The 22328-nt window shown below is 31.9% G+C and overlaps 3 protein-coding genes across 3 annotated transcripts; 2 read left to right on the top strand and 1 right to left on the bottom strand.

Moving 5' to 3' along the window:
* Positions 1-530: 530 nt before the first annotated feature.
* LOC125073983 (proton-coupled amino acid transporter-like protein pathetic) lies at positions 531-9169 on the bottom strand. The gene is made up of 10 exons (XM_047685132.1): positions 9106-9169; positions 8592-8707; positions 7636-7780; positions 6686-6816; positions 5847-5977; positions 5097-5213; positions 3942-4139; positions 3237-3342; positions 1927-2143; positions 531-1167 (listed from the first exon to the last, which is right to left on the bottom strand). Exons 1-10 carry the CDS (start codon positions 9106-9108, stop codon positions 970-972), a joined length of 1362 nt encoding a protein of 453 aa, XP_047541088.1. The 5' UTR covers positions 9109-9169; the 3' UTR covers positions 531-969.
* Positions 9170-10295: 1126 nt separating this feature from the next.
* On the top strand, positions 10296-11873 carry LOC125073992. The gene is made up of 3 exons (XM_047685144.1): positions 10296-10318; positions 10396-11164; positions 11278-11873. Exons 2-3 carry the CDS (start codon positions 10591-10593, stop codon positions 11766-11768), a joined length of 1065 nt encoding a protein of 354 aa, XP_047541100.1. The 5' UTR covers positions 10296-10318; positions 10396-10590; the 3' UTR covers positions 11769-11873.
* A 612-nt stretch (positions 11874-12485) lies between these two features.
* LOC125073985 (zinc finger matrin-type protein 5) lies at positions 12486-16833 on the top strand. Its single transcript, XM_047685135.1, has 4 exons — positions 12486-12621; positions 13311-13445; positions 14097-14375; positions 15764-16833. Exons 1-3 carry the CDS (start codon positions 12495-12497, stop codon positions 14351-14353), a joined length of 519 nt encoding a protein of 172 aa, XP_047541091.1. The 5' UTR covers positions 12486-12494; the 3' UTR covers positions 14354-14375; positions 15764-16833.
* The last annotated feature ends 5495 nt before the right edge of the window (positions 16834-22328 follow it).

The raw sequence follows: 22328 nt of genomic DNA, 5'->3' as shown, positions 1-22328 counted from the left end.
TTTTTCTCGGTTGAAATGTATGCACTGCGCTTAAGTTTTATTATAATCTCAGTCTAAAACGACGATTCAGACGGTAGCTCAAGATATATTTGATGCAAGCAATGTTTCACTATGATACATAAAAAAGCCCCAGACTTCCTTACTAAGTACAAATAATTTCATCAGTCGCAGATAATGGCACATAATAATCGAGTTGATTTTAAGCATTGAGAGACATGTCAAGTTAAGTCACTAAGTGCATCAAGGATTTTTTTGTCGATAAATTATCTTTCTTAGTAACTGGTAGTACTATACTATTGTACCAAAAAGCAAAGATGGCCAAAACGGACCACGAGGTCTACGTTGAAGTTTTCCATAAGATGAAAGAAATCTTCATGAGAAATTTTGCATATGTATGTCTACCATTTCTGGAGCAACAAGAATAAACATTCCATCAAGAACTTTAAGTTAGCAATGGAACAGTAATTTTCTATTATGTACGCAATTGTTGTACCTCACAGAACAGAATCTGTTGTCAAATGAAACTAGCATTTAAATAAAAAAAATATATTTTAATTTTAAAATATATCAATCAATAAGCAAAGAGTTACAATTATAGACTATTTTTAAAAAATACTTCCCAATTTGTAAAGTTCTATCAAACTGTATAGATTAGATATAGATTGAAACTCTCTGTAATGAATGGGAACACAAATCGAATTTAGGACATCATTTAACCACTACTGAATATTCGCCTAAAAGTCAAAACCATCTTTTGCTCATTGCATTGCAACATTTCAGTTTTATTGCAACCAGTCGCAACACAGGTCAAATGAAGGTGAATGTGGACGAAGGTGTGTATTATATGAATTTGATAATATATCATCAAGGAGAATCATCTAATCTAAAAATTAACGAGCAACCTTAAAGCAAAAATTGGTCCCAACTTTTAAACCAATATTACAATCACATGACCAAAACACAATTATTTTATCTAAATACAGACAATAGCTCATTAAAATTGACAACTGTTCCGCAAACCAAAATAAATAGTCCTATAGAAATTAATACGATCCCTTTCCACAAACGCCAATTGTATTTGCCGAGGCCTGGTCTCTGCCAGATCGTCATTAGGTAGATCATGTTCGGCCATATGAACGCCATGTTTGACAAGCAAAACGTACCCAGCTGAAAATAAATAAAATTCATTTTTAATTCAAAAATTTTACAAGCATGCTTGAATATATTCCTAACAATATCAGTTAAATGTAGTAATGTAGTAGATTACTAATATAGGTTGGTGATCGTGAAATGTTCTTTAACGATATTTAAAAATAGTGTCTATCTCCTGACTTTTGATTATTCTCATGTTGTTCTCATTATTTCACAAATAATTAAGACCAACAGTCGTATTATAAATCAGTTAGGAACTTTAATGGTTAGCGGTTTGCCAATATATAGAACTCTACATTAAAAACACATCGGGGATGAGACAGCACTAATAACGGTAATTATACGATTTTATTACGATCCAACTTGGACTATTAATCACAAAAATTAACCTCAGCGTAAATCATATGGACCTAACATTATCATCGTGAGGATCAATTGTACTTATTTCTGTTGATCGAAATTGGACCGAACCGCAATCTGGTTGCGTTAGTAAAATAGGAAAATATCGATTACATTTCGATTCGATTGCGATACATATCAATTTGTTAGTAGAATCGGTGCTACTGACAATCAACTGTACAACAAAAATCATGCAAATATTTGCACAATTTTATCAGTATTGGTAAATGTTACAAAATCGAAATCAAAGAATTTTTTACTCAAGTCGGCTCCTAAAAGTACTTTTGAATCGTCACGTTCCGTTGTTGAATTAAATGTATGTATGTAATGTTTTCAGTCTACGTATATAACAATAGAAATGACAAGTATACTCACAAATCCCATAAGAGCATTAATGTTCGGAAAGATAATAGCCACGATGCCAATCATGATGACAAAACACGCTCTATAAATAAGTTCCCACTTCAAAATCTTATTTTGATCATGACGTGACTTGAGGTAATAGAAACATAAGTTGAAAGGAACCCAGTAGTTGAGAGCGTGAGTAACGTAGATCATAACAGCGATACCACCTTTGAGGATCTTGGGGAAGCTGAAAACATGCAATAAAATATATTAGGTAAACATTACCTAGGCGATAAATATCGAGGGTCTAGTGTTAGTGACGGTTGTGTACTATATAGTAAAGTAAAAAGTAAAGCTACAGGTTCATCTAGTAATAATATAATTATTGTATTATTGTAGAACGAAAACAGTGACGCGGTCAAGGGAGTGACGTCACCTTCAGACGTTCAGATGAAGTAAAAGAAAGGGGCGTCCATCTTGGTTTGTCACGGTGATAACAAATTTGAACTGTCGGTTGCATTCTTGATGAATTAAATTATATTTTTGTTGGTATATAACTACAACTTAATCAGTGTCCGTCAATATTTATTTTAATTGTTTTAGTAAAAGATCGATTATAGTCTACATAAAACGGATATTCCTATCTATTTGAGATTAAGATTGCGACACAGTTTGACCGATTTAGTTTTCACCAATAAAGTTGGCACATATAAAAATAATAAAATACAAATTTAGTACATAATATTTAAATATAAAAGCCGAAATGGCCCAATGAATAGAACTTGTGCATTTTAACCGATTATTGCGGGTTCCCATGTAACCATCACTGAATTTTCATGTGCTTAATTTGTGTTTATAATTCATCTCGTAAAACATCGTGAGGAAACCTACATGTGTCTAATTTCAACGAATTTCTGCCACATGAGTATCTAACGAGTAACCAACCCACATTGGAGCAGTGTGGTGCAAATCTTCAAGCAAACCTTCTCCTCAAAGGGAAATGAGGCCTTATCCCAGCGCTGGGAAAATTACAGGCTGATACTGTTGTTTGTAAAAATGTTAACATTACTGAGAACAATGCAATAGAGTAACGTCGATTGGAATGAAACAAACTATCGGTACTAATCACATTAACAATTCGATTGTATTTATTAATAAAATGATATGATTTTTATACAAAATACGTGGTTAACCGTATACTAGAGAAAATTAATATAAATAATTATCTCTAGCCGATATCTAAAGTGATATTGATATTTATATACATAATTAAATAAAAATACAAAGACAAAACAACGTCTTCCAGGTTTTGCTACCTATAAAAATCAAAACATACTAACATAGTCATTGGAAAGTTGACAGTAATAGGAGACTCGCACTCTTGTAAAAAGCCAACGTATCCGAAAAATGAGACCGAGAATGTGCAACAGATAATCAATGACATCCCTAGAAGAAAGAATGTAAAATAGATAAAGATATAAGATAAACATTAAATATAATAACAGTTGAAATATCGGAAATGTAATGAAATGTTCTGTAACGTATACAGAGATTAGCTTGCATTATGTCCCACCATTAATAGTCTTAAAATGGTTGCTTTAATTTATATGCTGCCATTATCTCAATTTTATTTACAGCATGTCTTCACGTCATGAATAGTATACCAGCCAAATCAATAAAACCTATTTGAAGGGCTTGACTTATCGAGAACTGCAGTAAGTTCTATTTTAAAAATAGAACTTTCCTTACATATCTTAAGTTACGCCGACATGTTTCTACCAAAATAAGACAGGGACAGTAATATGAGCAGAGAAGATAAACGTTGATGATTGGCACGGCACGGGCCCCTTAAGCCTACAACCAGCTTGCAGTTCCCGATAGCTGCTTGGAGTTTCTCTCCTTGCCACGCGGCAAATCGGACACCATTACACCCAATTATAAGAAGTTCATGTTTTACCCTTTGTTGTCGGTTTTAATAAAAATACCAGAAAATGATCTCCAATACAACTGTATCGGAGAAATATATTATTTCATCTCTTTCTCACCAGTCATTAAAACTTGAGGATATTTCCTTGGGTCTTTCATATTGTTCTCGATGGGAATAACCACTCCCGAACACGACATGCTGAACACAGACATGCCGACGTATTCAAAGAAGTTATAAAGCTTTGTCACTTTGACCAGGTTCTCGAAATTCGGGTTGAAGTGGAATGCGTAGTATACGGTTAACATTATACAGAATACTGAAAAAAAAAAAAACGGTATTCAAGTTTATGATCGTATTATCAGTTCTATCACGATGATGACGTTAATGGTCGAGAAGATCTTGACTAGTTTGTTTGAATATATCATAATAAGTGAATTAATCATAATACATCAGCGTGGGGATAACTATCTGTGAGTGCCAGGATGGCTGAGTCGGTATACTTCATCTCATGCCTGGCGGTGACGGATAACATCGTGTGGAAACCTTGACACATATGTACGTAGCCCGCATTGAAGCAGCGTACTGGAAGTCTCTAAAACACTCTTCTTAAAAAGCGGAGGCATTATCCCGTCGGTGAGACATTTACAGGCTTTTCTTTTAATCGTATGTATTGGGTATGGAAATTATAAAGCGCTTTGGGATAAGAGATAAGAATGCGTGAAGGTTAATAATAATCAAGTTAAAATAATTTAGTTTGATAATTTTTTCAAAGATCCAAAACATTACAAAATGTCTTAGCTAAAAATTAGATTAAGTTGGTATGAGAAAATGTGATTTTTTTTGTGTTTGAATCGAAATTTACTTAATATCTTTATTCCATATACTATCTACTTTGATAAACGCGAATACTTAAATATTAAATTTAGGTCATAAATATCGGCTCAAATACATTCAAAAGTTCTAAATAAACTGTAAGGACTTCATATGTTATTATAAAAATGTATTACTAATTATGTCATTATTATTATTATTATTAATTAATAGGTAATAGATAATTTGATAGTCAGTTGTTAAACTAATTAGTATAGGCGGAACTGTGTGTAACACGTGTTATTATAAATCTAAAAATGTAAATGGCAATAAATATACATGATGTCAGTAACCCTGACGTCATGTCTCTATAAAAACAATTTAGGAATGACTGCTCCATCATATCTTATAAACCAGAATAAAAATAAAACAATAAACAATAATAATAATAAAAAAAACTCACATATAATGACGTTAGCCACAATTGAAAAAGGTGCCAACCACTTCAGATGGGTTATCAGACAAATAAGGATAATTGGCAAAATCATACACGCCAAGTATACTCGCAAATTGGGATAACCTAAAAACAATAAGGATGAAAATAAAGACAATTTAAAACACGATAAAAATATTTAACCAAAATATATTTCTTGTTAGTATAATTTAAATTACTATAAAAAATATGGTAGTGTACGGCAGTTTTGGCATGATTTAATAACAAATATCCATTTACGCAAATTTCAACATGTACCATAATTAAAGTAAGTTAGAAATAATACAAATACAAACATAATCGGAGACTTTCAAATGCACCGCTCCCCCTTTTTTAAGATATAGGTAGACGGACAAGGAGGCGCTGTAAGAAATACTAACTAATCGCCAATGTGTATCCAACCATGGGAGCGAAGATGTTATATCCCTTGTGCCTGTAGATAAACCTGCTCACTCGACCTTCAGACCGAAACGCAACAATGCTGATTGCTGTTAGACAGTAGGAAGTCTGATGACTAGGACCTACTCAGACGGGTTTGCACAGAGCCCTGCCGCCCTGTTTTTGTTGATACTAAAGAAAGCGGTACATTTAACATTTATTGTCTTTGATGCATATTTCCGTGGGAGATTGGTAGCGTATGCCTACATTCTATTGCTACTATCCCTAGCATGTATTAATAACATTAGTCATTAATCTATTAAGAATTTGGAGTTTATTTACCTGGTCCGAGGCCCTCTATAGGTGTTCTCTGCGTGTTTTCCACGAGTTGTTTTATGGATTTAGCTATTATAATTTGGTAACAGGCGCAGGCACCAAACAAATCGATACATATTATAGCATCAATTGTATACCTTAACAAGATAAAAAAACAAAGCATTTTTAAATTATTCTTTAGTTTTCAAGTATACCACTTTTTTATGGTATAATTTGGCGGACGAGCATATGGGCCACCTGATGGTAAGTGGTCATAACCGCCTATGAACAATGGCGCTGTCAAAAATATTAACCATTCCTTACATCGCTAATGCGCCACCAACCTTGGAAACTAAGATGTAATGTCTCTTGTGCCTGTCTCACTCATCCTTCAAATCAGAACACAACAATACTGAGTACTGTTGTTTGGCGGTAGAATATCTGATGAGCGCGTGGTACCTAACCAAACGGGCTAGCACAAAACCCTACCACCAAGTAAACCACGTCATTATAACAATCAAAATATACTTTATCCAGTGAGAATTAAGATGGACTTTAGAATCCACATTTTACAAAACGATATTAAGTGAAAATACCACCGATTTGGAATGTAGATTCTACCGAGAAAAACCGGCCAGAACCTCAGTTACTCTTTTCCAACATTTAAAATACAAATTTGTGTTAGTTAAATACAATTATATTTATTTATATAATATATTACGCCTAAATGTCAACCAGTACTAGATTTTTTATCATCTATATAATCTAGAGTTCTTGTATTGAATAATTGATTCAGGTAATCAAATTATATTTTAATTACATAGTTTTCTACAGAGACTTGATACCATGTCGTGGTACATTTTTACCTGAATATTTTTGAGTATTTTGCAACGTTAGGATTTGGAAAGCACGCCATCGCCGCTTCGCCAACATCGGGATAGGACATCGACGTAACACGAGTTCTTCTATAAAGTATTTGAGCTGATATCACTAAGATCTGTTAAAGTAACATTTCATGTAATAAAACTATAGTATTTTAATTTGTTTTTTGCGTGAGATACTGGCAGAAATTCTCATCTCTTCTCATCTCTCAACCCAATGCCTTTTATCTACATTCATACTTAAATAATTGTACACTGACTACAATATTTTTGTATTTATTTAATTTTTACACGCAAAACCGTCGGCAGAGATAGTCTGCCATGTTATCATATCGTCATGACCGATTTCAGCCATGGCCTCCAATCTCATTATAATGTACAGTGTGTGCACTGTGCGCACAAACACAGGCGCACTTTCCATTCCATGATAGTGATATCATTATCTGATGTAACGGCAAATCCGACACGGCTGGCTAGAGTTCATCATCATCAACATCAACGGTTTTACGTACTTTCCGAGGCACGGGAGCGTACACACTGACAAACTTCCAGACTGACAATTTAGCTGACTGACCTGGGGCTCGAACCCGGGACTTCGCGATCAACGGCCTAATTTATAACCACTAGACCAACAAGGCGATCTGCCATTTGTAGGGTATGCTTATTTTATGACAGATGTCAACGTAACGTCAGTTGGCAATGGGGTTGAGATTAAACGTTTCACCGAGACATTGTGTTTTACTGTCAAACTAGGACTATAGCAATACACAACAGTGGCCACGAGCGGTAACCTGCATTTAAGTGCGTGCTTAAATCAAATAGTTATTAAAATGTCAATTGGTAAATTAAATGTGTTTAGAGACGCGTGATCATCGTATGGAGCTATATTGGATATTTGCTTTTAAATAATATATTAATGCATAGATAATACTCACATATAAACAATATGTCATGTACAATCCGAAAAGGATGTTGAACGGTATGCCGATAAATATACCAGCCTTCATGTAGGCCACGTGACCACCGAGGATACCGCCTCCTAAGGCTCCTTTCACCATGTGCGCCACGGACCCAATAACTCTATCAACATTACAAACACAATTATCGTTAAAGCAAAGCTGAACGTATTAAGAAAGACAGGAAAGAGTGATCATCCATCAAACCCTCTCAACCCGTGGGTGACGTAACACCAAACGTAGCCAGATATTAATATAGTAACATAGTAGGAGCAAGTCAATGGAACTACGCCTCCTACTATCCGTAACCAAAAAGTTTTTTTTTTCTTAAATTTAATAATTTATTATACACATAAATATAGTTAGTTATATTTTATAGCTCGGATTTATTTTAAAACACACACCCACCAAAATCTTTATCAAATCAATAGGGTCTAACTCAATTAGAAAACATACTGGTCACCACCGCCCACAGACAAAGGCAATGTAAGAAATATTAACCATTCCTTACATAACCTATGCGCCATCAACCTTGGGAACTAAAATGTTATGTCCCTTGTGCCTGTAATTACACTGGCTCACTCAACCTTCTTACTGGAACACAACAATAAAGAGTACTGTTATTTGCAGTAGAATATCGGATGAGTGGGTGGTATCCCAGACGGGCTTGCAAAAAGCCCTACCACCAAGTAAAAAGTATTTGAACGTTTCAAAAAAGAAGACATTATATTGTGTAACTATACAACCTGTATTTATACAACGTTTGTACATACAAATAAAACATTCCTAATAAATCGGGGACTTCGTGTACGTTGGGCAAAATTCAGTTAAAATCCAATATCGATACGATTTTTGGTAATTTTACCGTTAGCTTAATATATGTACATAGTGTTGTTGTAGTACAAGAAAATTTAATATTTATTAGGATAACCCACCCGGTTGGTTTGGGTTGGTTCCTCCATTTGACATAATCGAAGGCATCTTCCTCCTCCTGAGTGTTCGCAAAGTTTTTCCAGTTACCACGACATCCGCCGGATGGCTGTGGACCCGACTGGAAAATAATTGAATTGGAAAGTAGCCATTAATATTTATCTCTTCGAAAATAAATCAATCAATAATTTTATCTTCTACATTAATAGTTTGTATTGACAATGCTCATTTGTGAAGAAAATAATTAAAAAAAAAAATAGTTGAATTAGTCGATCATCCTCTAAAAAAAATCACCAAAATATCAGTGTAATTGCATCACGAACCATTAACCAGAAAAAAAACACGTTCCCCGTTAAAGGTTCAAAAATATTATCGATTTGGACCGTTAAATATATTTTTTTGACGTTTGGGAATCTAAAGCAAACTACGAATCTAATTCTACATTGATGCGATTGTTTTCGAATTTCTGAAATTATTTATTTAATTGAGAATGATTATAAGTTCACTAAAAGAACATACCATTGCTTTATAAAACGATGATCACTAAAAATACTATAGAAAAAACATTGAAATTCACTAAGAAAAAACTTCCTATAAAATTGAATACTGTGTCAATGAGAATTCTTTTTTCATAGTCAAATTTAATCTTCTATCAAATGAAAAGCGTCATTTTGCCAACCAGTATATTATGTACCAAATAGTATGTATTGACTTGAATTCTTCTATTTGCTAAATCACGTAATTTCCAATTGAAAATCTTTAAAAACAGAAAAAAGCTATTTAGATTGCTTTAAGCAGGTACCTTACCTGACGGAAAGTGACTACCACCGCCCATGGATATCTACAACACTGGAGAGCTTGCAGGTGTGTTGCTGGCCTTTAAAAATGTGTACGCATTTTTCTTAAAGGTTCCCAAGTCGTATCGATTCGGTAAAACCGCCAGCGTAAGCTGGTTCCACAGAGTGGTTGTGCAAAACAGAAAATTCCTTAGAAAATCGCGCTATTGTGGATTTTCGGACAACTAAGTGGTGTAGGTGGAACTTGGAATTTTGACGCGCTGTCTGAAGGTGAAATTCAGCAATTGGGATTAATCCAAATAATTCCTCATTACATTCCCCGTAAAAAATCCCGTAGAAGATGTAGAGTAATCCAACATCTCGAAGCAAAGTCAATTGATTTTGCCGTTTCAAAGTTGAGTCTAAAATGTGAACGAATCAAATTAAATAATCAACTACTCCATTCATGTAGCACTTTTTAATTAAAATGGAAACATTTTCACTTCCACCTTTAATTATTAGTGTAAGTAAAAACGCCTTTGATACATTTAATGTCCATAAAGATTAATCAACATTTAATGGCACTAATCAAATACATTCGGCGCAGCAAGATACATATTATGAAAATATAATATATTTTCTATATTTTTACTTATTCACTTGTAATAGAAGTCAAGATATTTAGTTAATAGATTGGCTTACATTTTCTTAGAAAACTGTTTACGCATATTAAATTAATAAGCCTTACCAAATTGATTATAAGGCACCATTTAGCTCTGAAAACCAACAATTTGATTCAAGTATTCACGTGTAATACTTGAATCAAACGAGCCACATGGTTCGTTTTAATGCCACTAAAACAAATATTATTATAATAAATATTAAAAAATATGAATAAGACTACTGTAATATTAAATCTGATTATTTATTTATTTTCTGTTGTTAAGGCGATCAATGTAAGTGGATCAATGTAATAATATTTTAGAAATTAGTTTATTTTTTGAGTTTCATAAAGTCATACTAATTATTACAGGAAACTAATACTAGTAAAGACAGTGATGAATTCTCTGAAAGAATAGTTGAAGCTGTGACAATTCAAAACTCTTATGGGAAAGGTTTATCGAATGTCGTAAACAAAGTAGATATTGTAAGTACAAGCAAAGTGATCGGAAATAATAATACTTCTAAAATATATTATGTCAAAATTCGACGATTAAAAGAACCAGAAATGGGAAACGATAAGGCTCCAAATATAAATACGAGGAGATATAGTACAACCACTGAAAAATCAATACCAGTTATAATTGATTCCCCCGAGGAAAAGAGCGATGAAAAATTAATTAATAAAACTGAAACAATACACGAGGACGCAAATGAATTGATAAAAAATGTTAATATTAGTGAAATAGAAAATACAACGGAAGGTTTACAAATAAAAGATGAAGTGAAACAAAATTTAGAAAACCCTCTTGAAAGTCATTTCGAACAAGAACCTGTTACTTACGAAAGTGTTATTGAAGAAGACAAGACAGAGAACCCAAGTGACGAATTATCCTCTGATAAGGAAGCGCTTGATGATATACATACAAGAAGAATGATGAATGCTCGAAACTGGAATGAAGACGAGAATGCACATGATGAGAACGATTTTAAAAAGGTGCTAGTCTGGAAAAATGATGATGATGTGCTATTAGACGTAAAAGGAAGGTCTGACAAAGACAACGATGAACAAGTTGCAATTGCTAAAGCTGAAATAAAATCAAAATTAGAAGTTACCACCCCAGCAAACTTTAACATCTATGGTAAATAATATTTTTGCGTGTTACGTGTGTTAAAATGGTATCAAAATTGTGAGAACTTTAATACAATTATCAAAACTATATTCCAATATCTTTATATTATTTTGAATTTCTAGGAAACAATATGAATCATCCAGTTAGCATCCAGCAGCCACAACAACATCCTAGTGTAATTCAATCAAAATGTCTTCAAAGTCCTGGTTTAAACGATGTCTCAAGTTATGAAAGAAGCAATTTAGAAAATACTTATCATTTATCAAGAGATCATTTTCCTCCACAAATTCCTTTACAGAGTGCAGAAGAACCAGTGGTGTCAATACAGCCTCAAGGCGATAATTTTAATTTATTTTCAAATGCGTATCCATATACGCCAACAATAGTAAAAACAACATTAGATGATCCAACGGGAAATTCTGTTTCTACTATATTTTCAAAATTAATTGATGCATCGGACCATTCAAAAATTAGTCAGAAATTATTAAATACAAATCCATATAATAGAATGTATTTCAATAACTACGAACCTAGGAATTCATTACTACCAAAATATAATGTGTATAACTACATGAATAGATACAGGCGTTATGCTAAGTGTTGTCGTTATTGATTTTAAAATACAAAAGATAGTATGTAAATAAATAATATATATAATCTATACTTATTTAATAGCAATGGTTTGTAAAAGTACAATTAACTAAACATTTTATTTAATTTAAAGACACTTCTTTATATTTATATATGAAAAAAATTGTGTCCAACTAGTAACATAAGTAGTTCAAGAAAATCAATAGGTATAATTTAATTTATAACTTTATAAAGTTACTTTAAATTACATCTTTCAATGTTTAATTAGAATATGTACATTATATATAATTATTTTGTTTATAATTTTTATTGAAAAATCATCACATCGTGTATGTATGCAATGTTTGGTTAACGCCCACGATTGAGATTGGGCTTTTTGCACAACAGAACGTGGTTGACGATTGTATAAGTGTGAGATAGTGAAAATTGTCTTCTTCGTCAACCAAAAAAAGGAGATTGACATTTTTCGCGCTTATTGTTTTTTTTTTAAACAGACAGAAAAAAGGAGATTGTCTATCAATCTTTAATCTATAACGTATGGTGTAGACAAAAGAAGAGTAATAAACAGAGATTTGACACATGACATGAGCTTGTTTTGATTGCTTTTTTTTAATTTAAATGTTTTGGAAGTTTATGAAATTATACACAATTTCAACTAAGTGTATAATTTTTTTAATAACAAGTATTTTAACATAATAAATTGTAGTTTGATTGTTTATACCTGACGTTCATCAAAGTAAAGTAAACGATGGGGAAAAAGTATTACTGTGATTATTGTGATAAATCCATGGTAGCCACACAGTCTATTATAAGAACTCATATTAAAGGAGTGGTACATCAGAAATTGGTCAATGAACATTATCAACAATATAAAGGTTAGTATTACATTATATATATCACTTTGATGAGAAAAATTGTGGCATAATTTATTATAAGATACATCACAATGTTCCTTCTTAAAAATGTAAATTTCTATAATTCTCTGAAAAATTTGTACATTAAAAAAATATATGAACCTATTTATTCCACTAAAAAATCATTCCGATCATAAATAAATCTTAAATTTACATATTCCATACTATTTGCTAATAGCACAGCTATATAGTGTGCTACTAACAGTTCTTGATAATTTTATTATAATTATAATTTAATAAACATCATAATTCCATTTAATTACTTATATCCACCTTAAATTTACTTTCAAAGTTCCGATAATGGTTTCATTGACATTCAAACATAATTTGTTTGAAAATTGCCAGAATTAATGCGTCACAGAATTAACAAGATTCAACCAACAATATCAAGTCAATTTGATGTCATATTTGGTTTTTATTTTCTTGTCCTTGGAATACTATACATATATAATAATAAAACTCTTTTAATAATAATCTTTACTTCACGCTATGTTTGGGTAATCAAGAAATATACTTACATATTTTCTTAATTTTTTAAATTAAGAAAATATGTAAGTTTTTTGTTTTAATAACATGCTAAAAAAAAAAAAACGAATCTGCATTTTTTTTTAAATTCATATCTCTCAACTCTTTTCTACTTATGTTTCTAGATCCTGAAACAATACTACAAGAAGAAAGTATGAAAAAACCGTGTACAAGATTTTCGAGGGGTGAATGTAAATTTGGTGGTATATGTAGATACTCACATTACACACAAGAACAAATAATGAACCTTAGAGCTTACAGTAAGTAATCCTTTATGGCAAAATTTTCATAGGATATTCAGTTCCATAAAATATTTGTCGATAGTTTTAGTCGTGCCTACATGTCTTCTGTTGCGTCTAATGGAAAATATATTAAGGAGATTATTATTAGGGATATTAATACAATTTTCATATACAATCTCTAAAATATCTATAAATTAAATTTGAACTACTATCTTAACATAACATCTTAGTATTCTAGGTAGATGGTGCATTGATGTAAGGAATGGTTAATATTTCTTATGGTGTCATTGTCTATGTGCTATGGTAATCTAATGTCTGCCTAGCGATTTTATAAAAAAAAGGTATTTGTTAATTTTGACGGATTGGCACACTTATAAATTTTAATTGTATCATTTTTTGCTGTAACCCTGTTTTGTTCTAGATATTACATAGAAGTAAAAAATATTATTAAATCAAATTAATAATAATTTATTCATGAAGGCTCTTAGGAGCACTTTTAAATTATTATTTTCTATAATTATATATTTTGAAAGTTATTACCAGTTTGGAATATAATATTTAAATCCTATAAAAAATTGTCTGTGCATATTAATTTAATGAAGGTGTTTTATTTATTCAACATGAATATTATTATTCAAGTATGTTTGTACAACTAATATTTATTTTTAGTGGCAACAAAAAGTAAAACCATAGACAACAACCCACCATCGTTTGAAGACCTTTATAAAAAATTACAAAATGATAAAAGCACAAAATCTAGTATGGATGATAAAAATACAGTGATTTATGATGAAAATGGTGTCACTCATGTTTTACCGTGGAGCTATAATCACATATTTGATGCATATGGAAACAATTTACCAGCAAGCATAAAAAAATTTAAAACAAGCGATTTTTCTAATGCAGTTATTACAAACTGGGGTTGAAGAATATAAGGAAAATTTTACAGTGAGTTAACTTTTATTACAGATTAAAAAATGTATATTGTTTTTTTAAATATATATTTTAATTTATTACATAAAACTGTATTTTACTTAAAACTTAGTCAAATTGTGATAGCTATTATGCTTTTTAATACTCTTATAAATTATTAATACGTTTTTTTTTTAAATTAACATATATTATTTTGAACTCATAATTTGTTTTTTTTTTTTTTATTAGAGAATTATTACAAAAAGGGTTTTTAAATTATTTTTCACATTTAATGTAAATAATAAAAGTATTATGGTATGTACTAATTCCTCTATTTTTTTTATTATTAATTTACCTTTTTTATTTGTTAGCAAATATTTAAATTTGGAAAATTATCATTATCAAAATATATTTATGTAGGTCTATTTCAGTCCAGTCATTTTCCACATTGAAACTGAGTTAGAAATTTTTCAAAAACCCTGACACACAAACACACAGCATTGAGTTTCAATTGTATCCTGATATTATCTATCTATATTGTTTTTAAATTGGCATAAAAAGTTGTAAACAATTACGATGAATAAAAAAAATTAAAGTCTCTTTAACCAACTTAATTTAGTAGTTCTCGTAATTAGTATTTTTATTGGACGTACATATTTAAATGTAGGATAATTAATAAATCTGAATTCAGGCGATATGACTCGTCGATAAGGCATTACCTGAAAAATTCAAATATATTTGTTTTATGTTCTTTGCCTTCTATTAAAAAAAAAAAAAACAAACCTGATTTGTATTATACAGTAAAATTAATATTAACAACCAAAACTTTTGCATATTTCCTTTCTGACCGCTAGCCGAAATAGCTTTGAAATGGAGAAGAATTTACGATTAAATATTAGTATTGCCCTTTTGAAAAATGATTTAATAAATACTATATATAAATATGTGAAAAAAAGTATGTAAGTAGTCGGGCATTTAATTGTGTGTAAAGATTGGATTTAAGAGGCAATTCTTAAAAAATAATGTATTGTTTATAATAAGGATTATTGTGTACATAATTAGTATATTTGGGCCTCTAGATGCAATTTCTCCTTGTGATGTGGTTTGGTATTGGGATTTCAATAAATTATAGTATAACTTTAAGTTTAAAAACTAATCTGATTGGCTTATCGTCTCTAATCTTATGTTTTTTTTAACGGCTTATAGAAGTTTAAATTTAATGTCGTTTTTTAACGATTTTCTATTACGCACTGCAATAATAATAATATTTATAGAATAACGATAAGCGAAACAATGAGATTGACAATATTCATACAGTTTGTAAGTAAAATAATTTATTGATGTCTAAAGTCCTTATAAACTAAGTAAAATAAATGCTATTATATTCTATAAAATTTAAAACGTATTTTCGTTTAAAATTGTAGATTTTCTTTATGCGTTTCATCAAAGGCGACGATGGATTCAACTTTAACGAGAAATATTTTGACAGTCCTGAACAAAAGTTGCCACATAATGATGTGAATAATAAGTATCTATTATTGATTAGCTATGAAGACAAAAGTATCAATGGCGGCGATGTTAAACCAATAGCACGTTTTCGCTATGTTACTGAAACTAAAGAAAATATGGCAAAGAATGAGATAATAATGAGTCAACACAAAGCAAGAATGGCGAAAATTATAAATTTCATGCAAGATCATTTGTTGACGACAAAATATTTATACGATGAAGTTAAAAGAATCGAAAGAGATAATAAGATCAAAGATGATCTCAGAGAAATGGTAAGTTATCTAGAGAGACCGCAAAATCGTGAAGTCAAAAAAGTTGTGTTAAATTTTTTTTACGAAAATAAAAATAATAAGCCGAAGAATAGTATATGGGATCAAAAGACTAACGACTTAGTTATTAACGTGATAAAAGATCCCTTTAATGATGGTACTATAAATTAAAATGACGTAACTCTACCATATAGCCTATTCCAATCGAAGTAGGAATCGATATATACAAATCTTATACATACATAAGTTTTATATTTCTAGGCGATTTGCTAATTACGCAACTCATTACAACAGTTCTTGATTTATATGTATTTATTTATATAATACAACACTATTTCACTTAACTACTTTACTTAACGAGAAATAAATGTAAAAAACATTAAGAAAAAGCTTGATACATATTTTGCAAATATAAAATAATTAATACAATACATGGAACACCTGTATACGCTACACTAAACGATGTTGCTCTAAGCTGGTTAATGAATAGTCACAGCGACAATTTACTTCCGCTGTTTTATGGAAAATAAAAACACAAACAACTAATTTTTAACATTTGCTATGTACCTGCCTTTTGTTGATTTTTTGTTTCTTTTATATTTATGTTATAATTATTGTATAGTTTTTAGTCTAAGTGTTGACAACGAATTCCGATGTTCGGATAAATCCAATGGGGTTTTTGTTACATCGTCGTCAATATAAAAAATGTATATTCAATAAATAAATAAATAACTTAAATCCACTTTAATTTTATTTCCAAAGTTCCGATAACGGCTTCGTCGATGTTCCAAATTCAAAATGAATATCATAGATCATTCAAGCTCTCGACCAATGATATCGCGTCAATTCAACGTCAAATGTTGTATGTTTTGTTTTGTTTTTTGGAATAGACTAGATGAATGAAGATTGAGACAATGTATTGAATCTCGTAAGTCGAAAGTAAAAAGGTGATGCAATAGGCAATATGCGTTTAAATATTACACGAGTGAGATACGAAATGATGTCTGATAGAATAGCACTGGTGTTAGTACTCGATCGTACAATATTAGAAACTGTTTTGACTACAACAAGTACGATTTAGTTCGCATTCCTCATATTCGATCTGGTAGAGACCTGCAGACCGCATCGATATCTGAATTGGTTTCTTATATAATATTTTTTTTGCTTCTGGCTTCTTCTACCTTTGACTTTATCAAAATATTTAATTAACTAATGTGCTGCCAATTGAATTCAAACTATTTGATGTGTCTTCTTGGAATATTTTTCTTTTTATGTTTTCATAAATAAGCTTAACTATTTGTGGTAGCATAACTGATGCTGTTAGCAATTCAGATACTCCAAAAAAATCACTATCAGAGTTGACTACAGTAAAATAAAAATAAAAATAATGTTATGTATTAAGTACGAAGGAAATAAAAGTAATCCAATCTATTCGTAATTTCTTTTATTTATGACGTAAAGAAGACGAGGTGATTTCTTTTGAAGAATTGAAATGAGATCGTAGAGCTTCGAACCTGGAGATATTTTCACTCGAACCGATTCCTGTATTTGTAAAATATATATTATTAAGACAAAGGTCTGTTTAGAAGAAAAGCATGCCATTGCGGTTTGGCGGATATATTTTCAAAAATTCTTTCAAAATATATTTTTACGCGATGTTTAATATCTGAAGGTTATTTTGAAATTAGAATGTGTAATAGAGGTAATCCTTTATACTGGATGTTTATCTATCTACCGGATCTACCGGAGATGTGTGTAATATATATAAGGTTAATTTAAGTGGTTTAACCACTTAACCTAATCTTATATATATTAAACTTTTAAACCTGTTGAACGCGCATTGAAGCAGCGTGGTGGAATATGATCCATACCTTCTCCTCAAAGGGAGAGGAGGCCATAGCCCAGCAGTGGGAAATTTACAGGCTGTTTATGTTATTTTATGTAAGCGGTTAAAATATAGGTGTGTGGATAGTGGATGGCAAATAGGCCAGCTTAAGATGAGTGGTCACCTCTGTTGATATTACCGTGGTAAGTAATATTAATCATTATTTATTATGGAACTTAGCTTACACAGTAAGTTACACTGGTCCATTTACCATTCCAAATTGAACACAACAAAGCTATGTATTTCACTTTTGTGGTTCAATATGTGATGAGAGGTTGGTACCAACGGGCCAGACGGACTTTTGCACATATTGCCCTACCACAAAGTAAGTATATATTTGTTTCGTATTTTATATTTACCTTTGCCGCTAATTACGAAATTCATTAAAAATATCTTAAAAAAAACTGCTAGTTGTAAGTCGGATTAACTTAATGTGTTTTATACCATGAGGCTCAATTCATACCGGGGGAGCAGCAGTGCGGCGAGCTTTTTTAGTGAGAAATTATTTTAAACGATCTACATAATTAACAGACCAAAATCGCTTGAAAAATTCGAAAAGGGCGGCCGTACGCGTCTTGTCAGCGATATAGCCTGGTACTGATTTGATTGCCTTGTCGTATCCTACCGGTCGCTTACGGCTGCTGCCAGCCGCTGCCGGCCTCTGCGTTCCGGTGTGAATCGGCCCTAAATGTATGTTTCTACAATATTTAGGTCTTACCAATTCATTTTGATTTGTATTGGATGATCGCAGGACTTTATTAACGTCTACATCTTCTTTCCAAACATCGTCCCAATAATCCTGAGAATATTGATTGAAATAATTATAAATTGATAATGTTCAGTTTAAAAACCTACATCATTAAGTGTTTACTTTGATCAAGTGGAATGATAACAGCAATGTCTAATTAAGGCTTTGTGCATATGGCAAGATTTGAATTGTGACAGCCTCTCATCCCCTTCCAAATACTTATAAAGAGAGTCATAGTGTATATATAACATGATAATGCAAAACAAATATACCCTATATTTGTTTTGCATTATCATGTTTTGATTGTGTGGGTGGCTGTGCCACAAAATTCTGCAGGGTCTGCAATGTGCTCTTGAAGGTTCGCCTCTAGCAGCTGCCATAATATATTAAGAAGAATAATATTTTCTTAATTTAAATATTGCTGTAGTTACTTTGATGCACGATACATATTTTAATAGGCTTACTAAAAATACGTAATTAGCTGGAAGTAAAGTAACATACCCCAGTTCTGAGAATATCTTTTCTTTTTATTTTATTTGCGGGTTTTTTTGGCTTCATAGATTCTAAAAGAACTGATTGTTTTGCAATGGCCAGGACGAACTCTGGTGGTGCCTGTCAAGTCGAATAATAATTATGTTATTAAAATAAGACCTTAACACTATAGGAACGGATGACAAAATTTGGTGCTTTAGAATGTTTTTATTAATTGAATACAAAAACGGGCAGCTCTTTGCCAGAAAATATCTTTAAAATGCCTTTCGAATACCATAAATTTAAAAAGTTTCTGTGATTGTGCGGCGAGTTTGTGCTTTAACCAACCTTGCTGTTTTCACTTCTCTAAATGCAATGGAATATAATGGTTTGTTTTGTAAAGAATAAAAGTCGAAAACAAACAATTTAGCATAAGTCATGCAAAAATTTGATTCTATCCAAATATATATTTTTAAAATAATTATGATGTTGCTCTTATCGATTTCGGAATCGGCGGCCAATCTCAAGGGAGATAACCCAACCACGCAGGAAATATTCTAGTGCACATGTGCGTGCGCAATCACAGGTAGATACTTACACTATTCCCTCACAATCATAATCCGATGATTCGGCAAATTCGACCGGAAGAGTTAATGCGTAAGACCAATATTTTTACGTTCTTTCTAAGGCACGGAATTGTAGATACTCCAACTTCCGGGCCGTTACTGAGATTTTTTCGATCGAACAATCCATAACCTGTCATTGGCCCGACTTGGAGTTTGATCCACGACTTCTGAATGTGCAGGCACTAGACCAACGAGGCAGATGAACCTCTAGGAAATCCACCCCAGCCGTCAGCCCAAAAGCGAAGCGTCCTTACACTACATCATGGCAGCGCGTTACACCAAGGGTATGGCGAATCCTCCTGTTGTCTTACGATTAATATTTCACTAAATTGGTCGCTGCAGTGTACCATCTGTTAGAAAGAGAGAGATAGCGCCTACCCACGTTTTCAAAATTTAACAATCGAATTCAGTTTCTAATGTCAAATTTGCTTCTTACATAATAACTACTGAGTTTAAACTGCTTAAAAGTATATCATTCTGTTTAGATTACCTTATGCGGTAAAAGTCTTCTATCAGACAATTTCTTAGCTGCCAGATGTTGCTGCAAATATATTGTTAATTATTTTATTTTATTAAGCTAAAACTGAACACTTAATTTTGAAGCGTTACAGACATTTTGAATTACCTTTATAGCATTGTCTAACTCAGTTACAGCGGCATCCTCTGATGAAGGTTTCTTCTGAAAACATATTATAAATAATAAACCAATGTAATCACGACTTGTTTTTTAACTATAGGTTTTACTAGAGTTTTTTTCAAGGTTTTATGCAGGCCTGTTTGTGTAACCCTAAGCCATAAGTTTTCTATCGCTTTGTATTTGAAAGGTTTTGGAGCCAGTTTATTAAAATGGTAGTTCCCATAGTTGGGGCAGGGCCATTATAAACGAGCAGAGATGTAACCACATCAATAACCATTGATGCGTCTACTATAATTATTGTCACTTTAACGACAGCTACTTACCTCGAAATATGGATAGTTTAGGACAAATCTTCTTCCAAAATCTTGGTACGTATCAGGAATATTATAATGCTGATTAGTTCCAAACAAATCAGCGTAATCGCCGGCTGTTTTTGCTTCTTGTACCTTAATATGGAAATACAAGGTGAAATACCTTTTTTTGTTTTTTTTTTTAACCTAGTTGAGCGCAAAATATTCTTCTAATGATTCTCTTTATCTTTGTATATATTCGTATTTTCTTAGATCATTGTTATAAAATAGTTAATACGTCTTAATAATGACAACACAAATTTATTATTATTATAAGTATTTATTTAATATTTTTTAGGTTAAACTTTTTTTTTATATAGATTAGATAATAAGATAAGCATACGAGCAAAAAGGTTAATTTCCCATGGAATGGGTTCTTATGGTTAACCAGCAGGAGACTCACCTGAAGGTAAGTGGTCATCAACAGCCAGAGACACTGCGCTGTAAGAAATTTTGATCATTCCTCACATCGCCAATGCGTCACCAGCCTTGGGGATAAATCATTATGTCCCTTGTGCCTGTAGTTACTCATTCACCCTTCAAACCGGAACACACCAACACTAAGAATTGCTGCTTGATGGATGGAACTTAGCCCGATGGGCATGCACAAAACCCTACCCCCATGTTAAGCTTCATTACAGAATCTAAAGTTTTAATGGAGGCTTTAAATGTATTAAAAGCGAGTTTCATGTGTACATTACACATGACGCCGGAATATAATACTCTATTCATATGAAAACCGCAAAAAGTGAGTACCATATCGTTTAATGTATCATCTTCTGCTTTGAGTAATTCATTTTTTTCATTGCTTTCGTCATCTGGCTTAACTGATTCATTATTTTCTTGATCATTTTCTTCATCTGATTGGATTATATCATTTTCTTCGCCTGCTTCTTCTAATTCGTTTCTTTCATCATATTCTTCGTCTTGTCCGAGTATTTCTATCGTTTTATCACTATCTGCGTCTGGTTCGGCTACTTGATTTTCCTCATCATCTGCATCATCCTCATCTTTCAATTTATTCAAGATTTTGTTTTCCGGTTGAAATGCTACCACTATCTGAAAAAAACATGACATATAGTTTTAAAACTAGTCTCCTAATACTTGCTTAGAAAACATTAACATTGATTACAACAACTTAACAATATCTAAAAACAAAAATTATATACCTCATCGGCGCTCATCTTGGGATTATTTTCGTTGACTTTTCCGTTGTTTTCTTCCAGTTTGTTATCACTTGTCTAGCATTAAAAAAATAGTTTAACTGACTGCTAAGATACAAGTCACAATAAATAATTATACTAAGCTGTATGAGCGTGACAAAAAACACGTCCGTTTAGTGAAAAACAGCGTGAGGTTATACTCTAAGAAGCGGAGCCTTACGGTACCTTCTTTATCATAAAAGTTAATTCATCTAAAGTACCTAGCATGGCAAGTCTGCCTCCCATATGTCTGCTAGACACTCGCTTGGCTTGGTCTTCAAGTCTTTTAGTA

This window comes from Vanessa atalanta, chromosome 26 (assembly GCF_905147765.1).
Source record: "Vanessa atalanta chromosome 26, ilVanAtal1.2, whole genome shotgun sequence".
Taxonomy (NCBI): domain Eukaryota; kingdom Metazoa; phylum Arthropoda; class Insecta; order Lepidoptera; family Nymphalidae; genus Vanessa; species Vanessa atalanta.
This window is presented reverse-complemented; position numbering and strand designations above follow the sequence as displayed.

Excerpts from the sequence above, each read along its gene's own strand:
- LOC125073985 (XM_047685135.1), top strand. The coding sequence starts at position 12,495 with ATGGGGAAAAAGTATTACTGTGATTATTGTGATAAATCCATGGTAGCC. Across the intron at positions 12,622-13,310 it reads ACATTATCAACAATATAAAG|ATCCTGAAACAATACTACAA; the intron begins GTTAGTATTACA and ends TTATGTTTCTAG. Across the intron at positions 13,446-14,096 it reads AATGAACCTTAGAGCTTACA|TGGCAACAAAAAGTAAAACC; the intron begins GTAAGTAATCCT and ends ATTTATTTTTAG.
- LOC125073992 (XM_047685144.1), top strand. The coding sequence starts at position 10,591 with ATGGGAAACGATAAGGCTCCAAATATAAATACGAGGAGATATAGTACA. Across the intron at positions 11,165-11,277 it reads AGCAAACTTTAACATCTATG|GAAACAATATGAATCATCCA; the intron begins GTAAATAATATT and ends TTGAATTTCTAG.
- LOC125073983 (XM_047685132.1), bottom strand. Across the intron at positions 6,817-7,635 it reads ACATGACATATTGTTTATAT|ATCTTAGTGATATCAGCTCA; the intron begins GTGAGTATTATC and ends TTACTTTAACAG. Across the intron at positions 4,140-5,096 it reads TGTGGCTAACGTCATTATAT|TATTCTGTATAATGTTAACC; the intron begins GTGAGTTTTTTT and ends TTTTTTTTTCAG.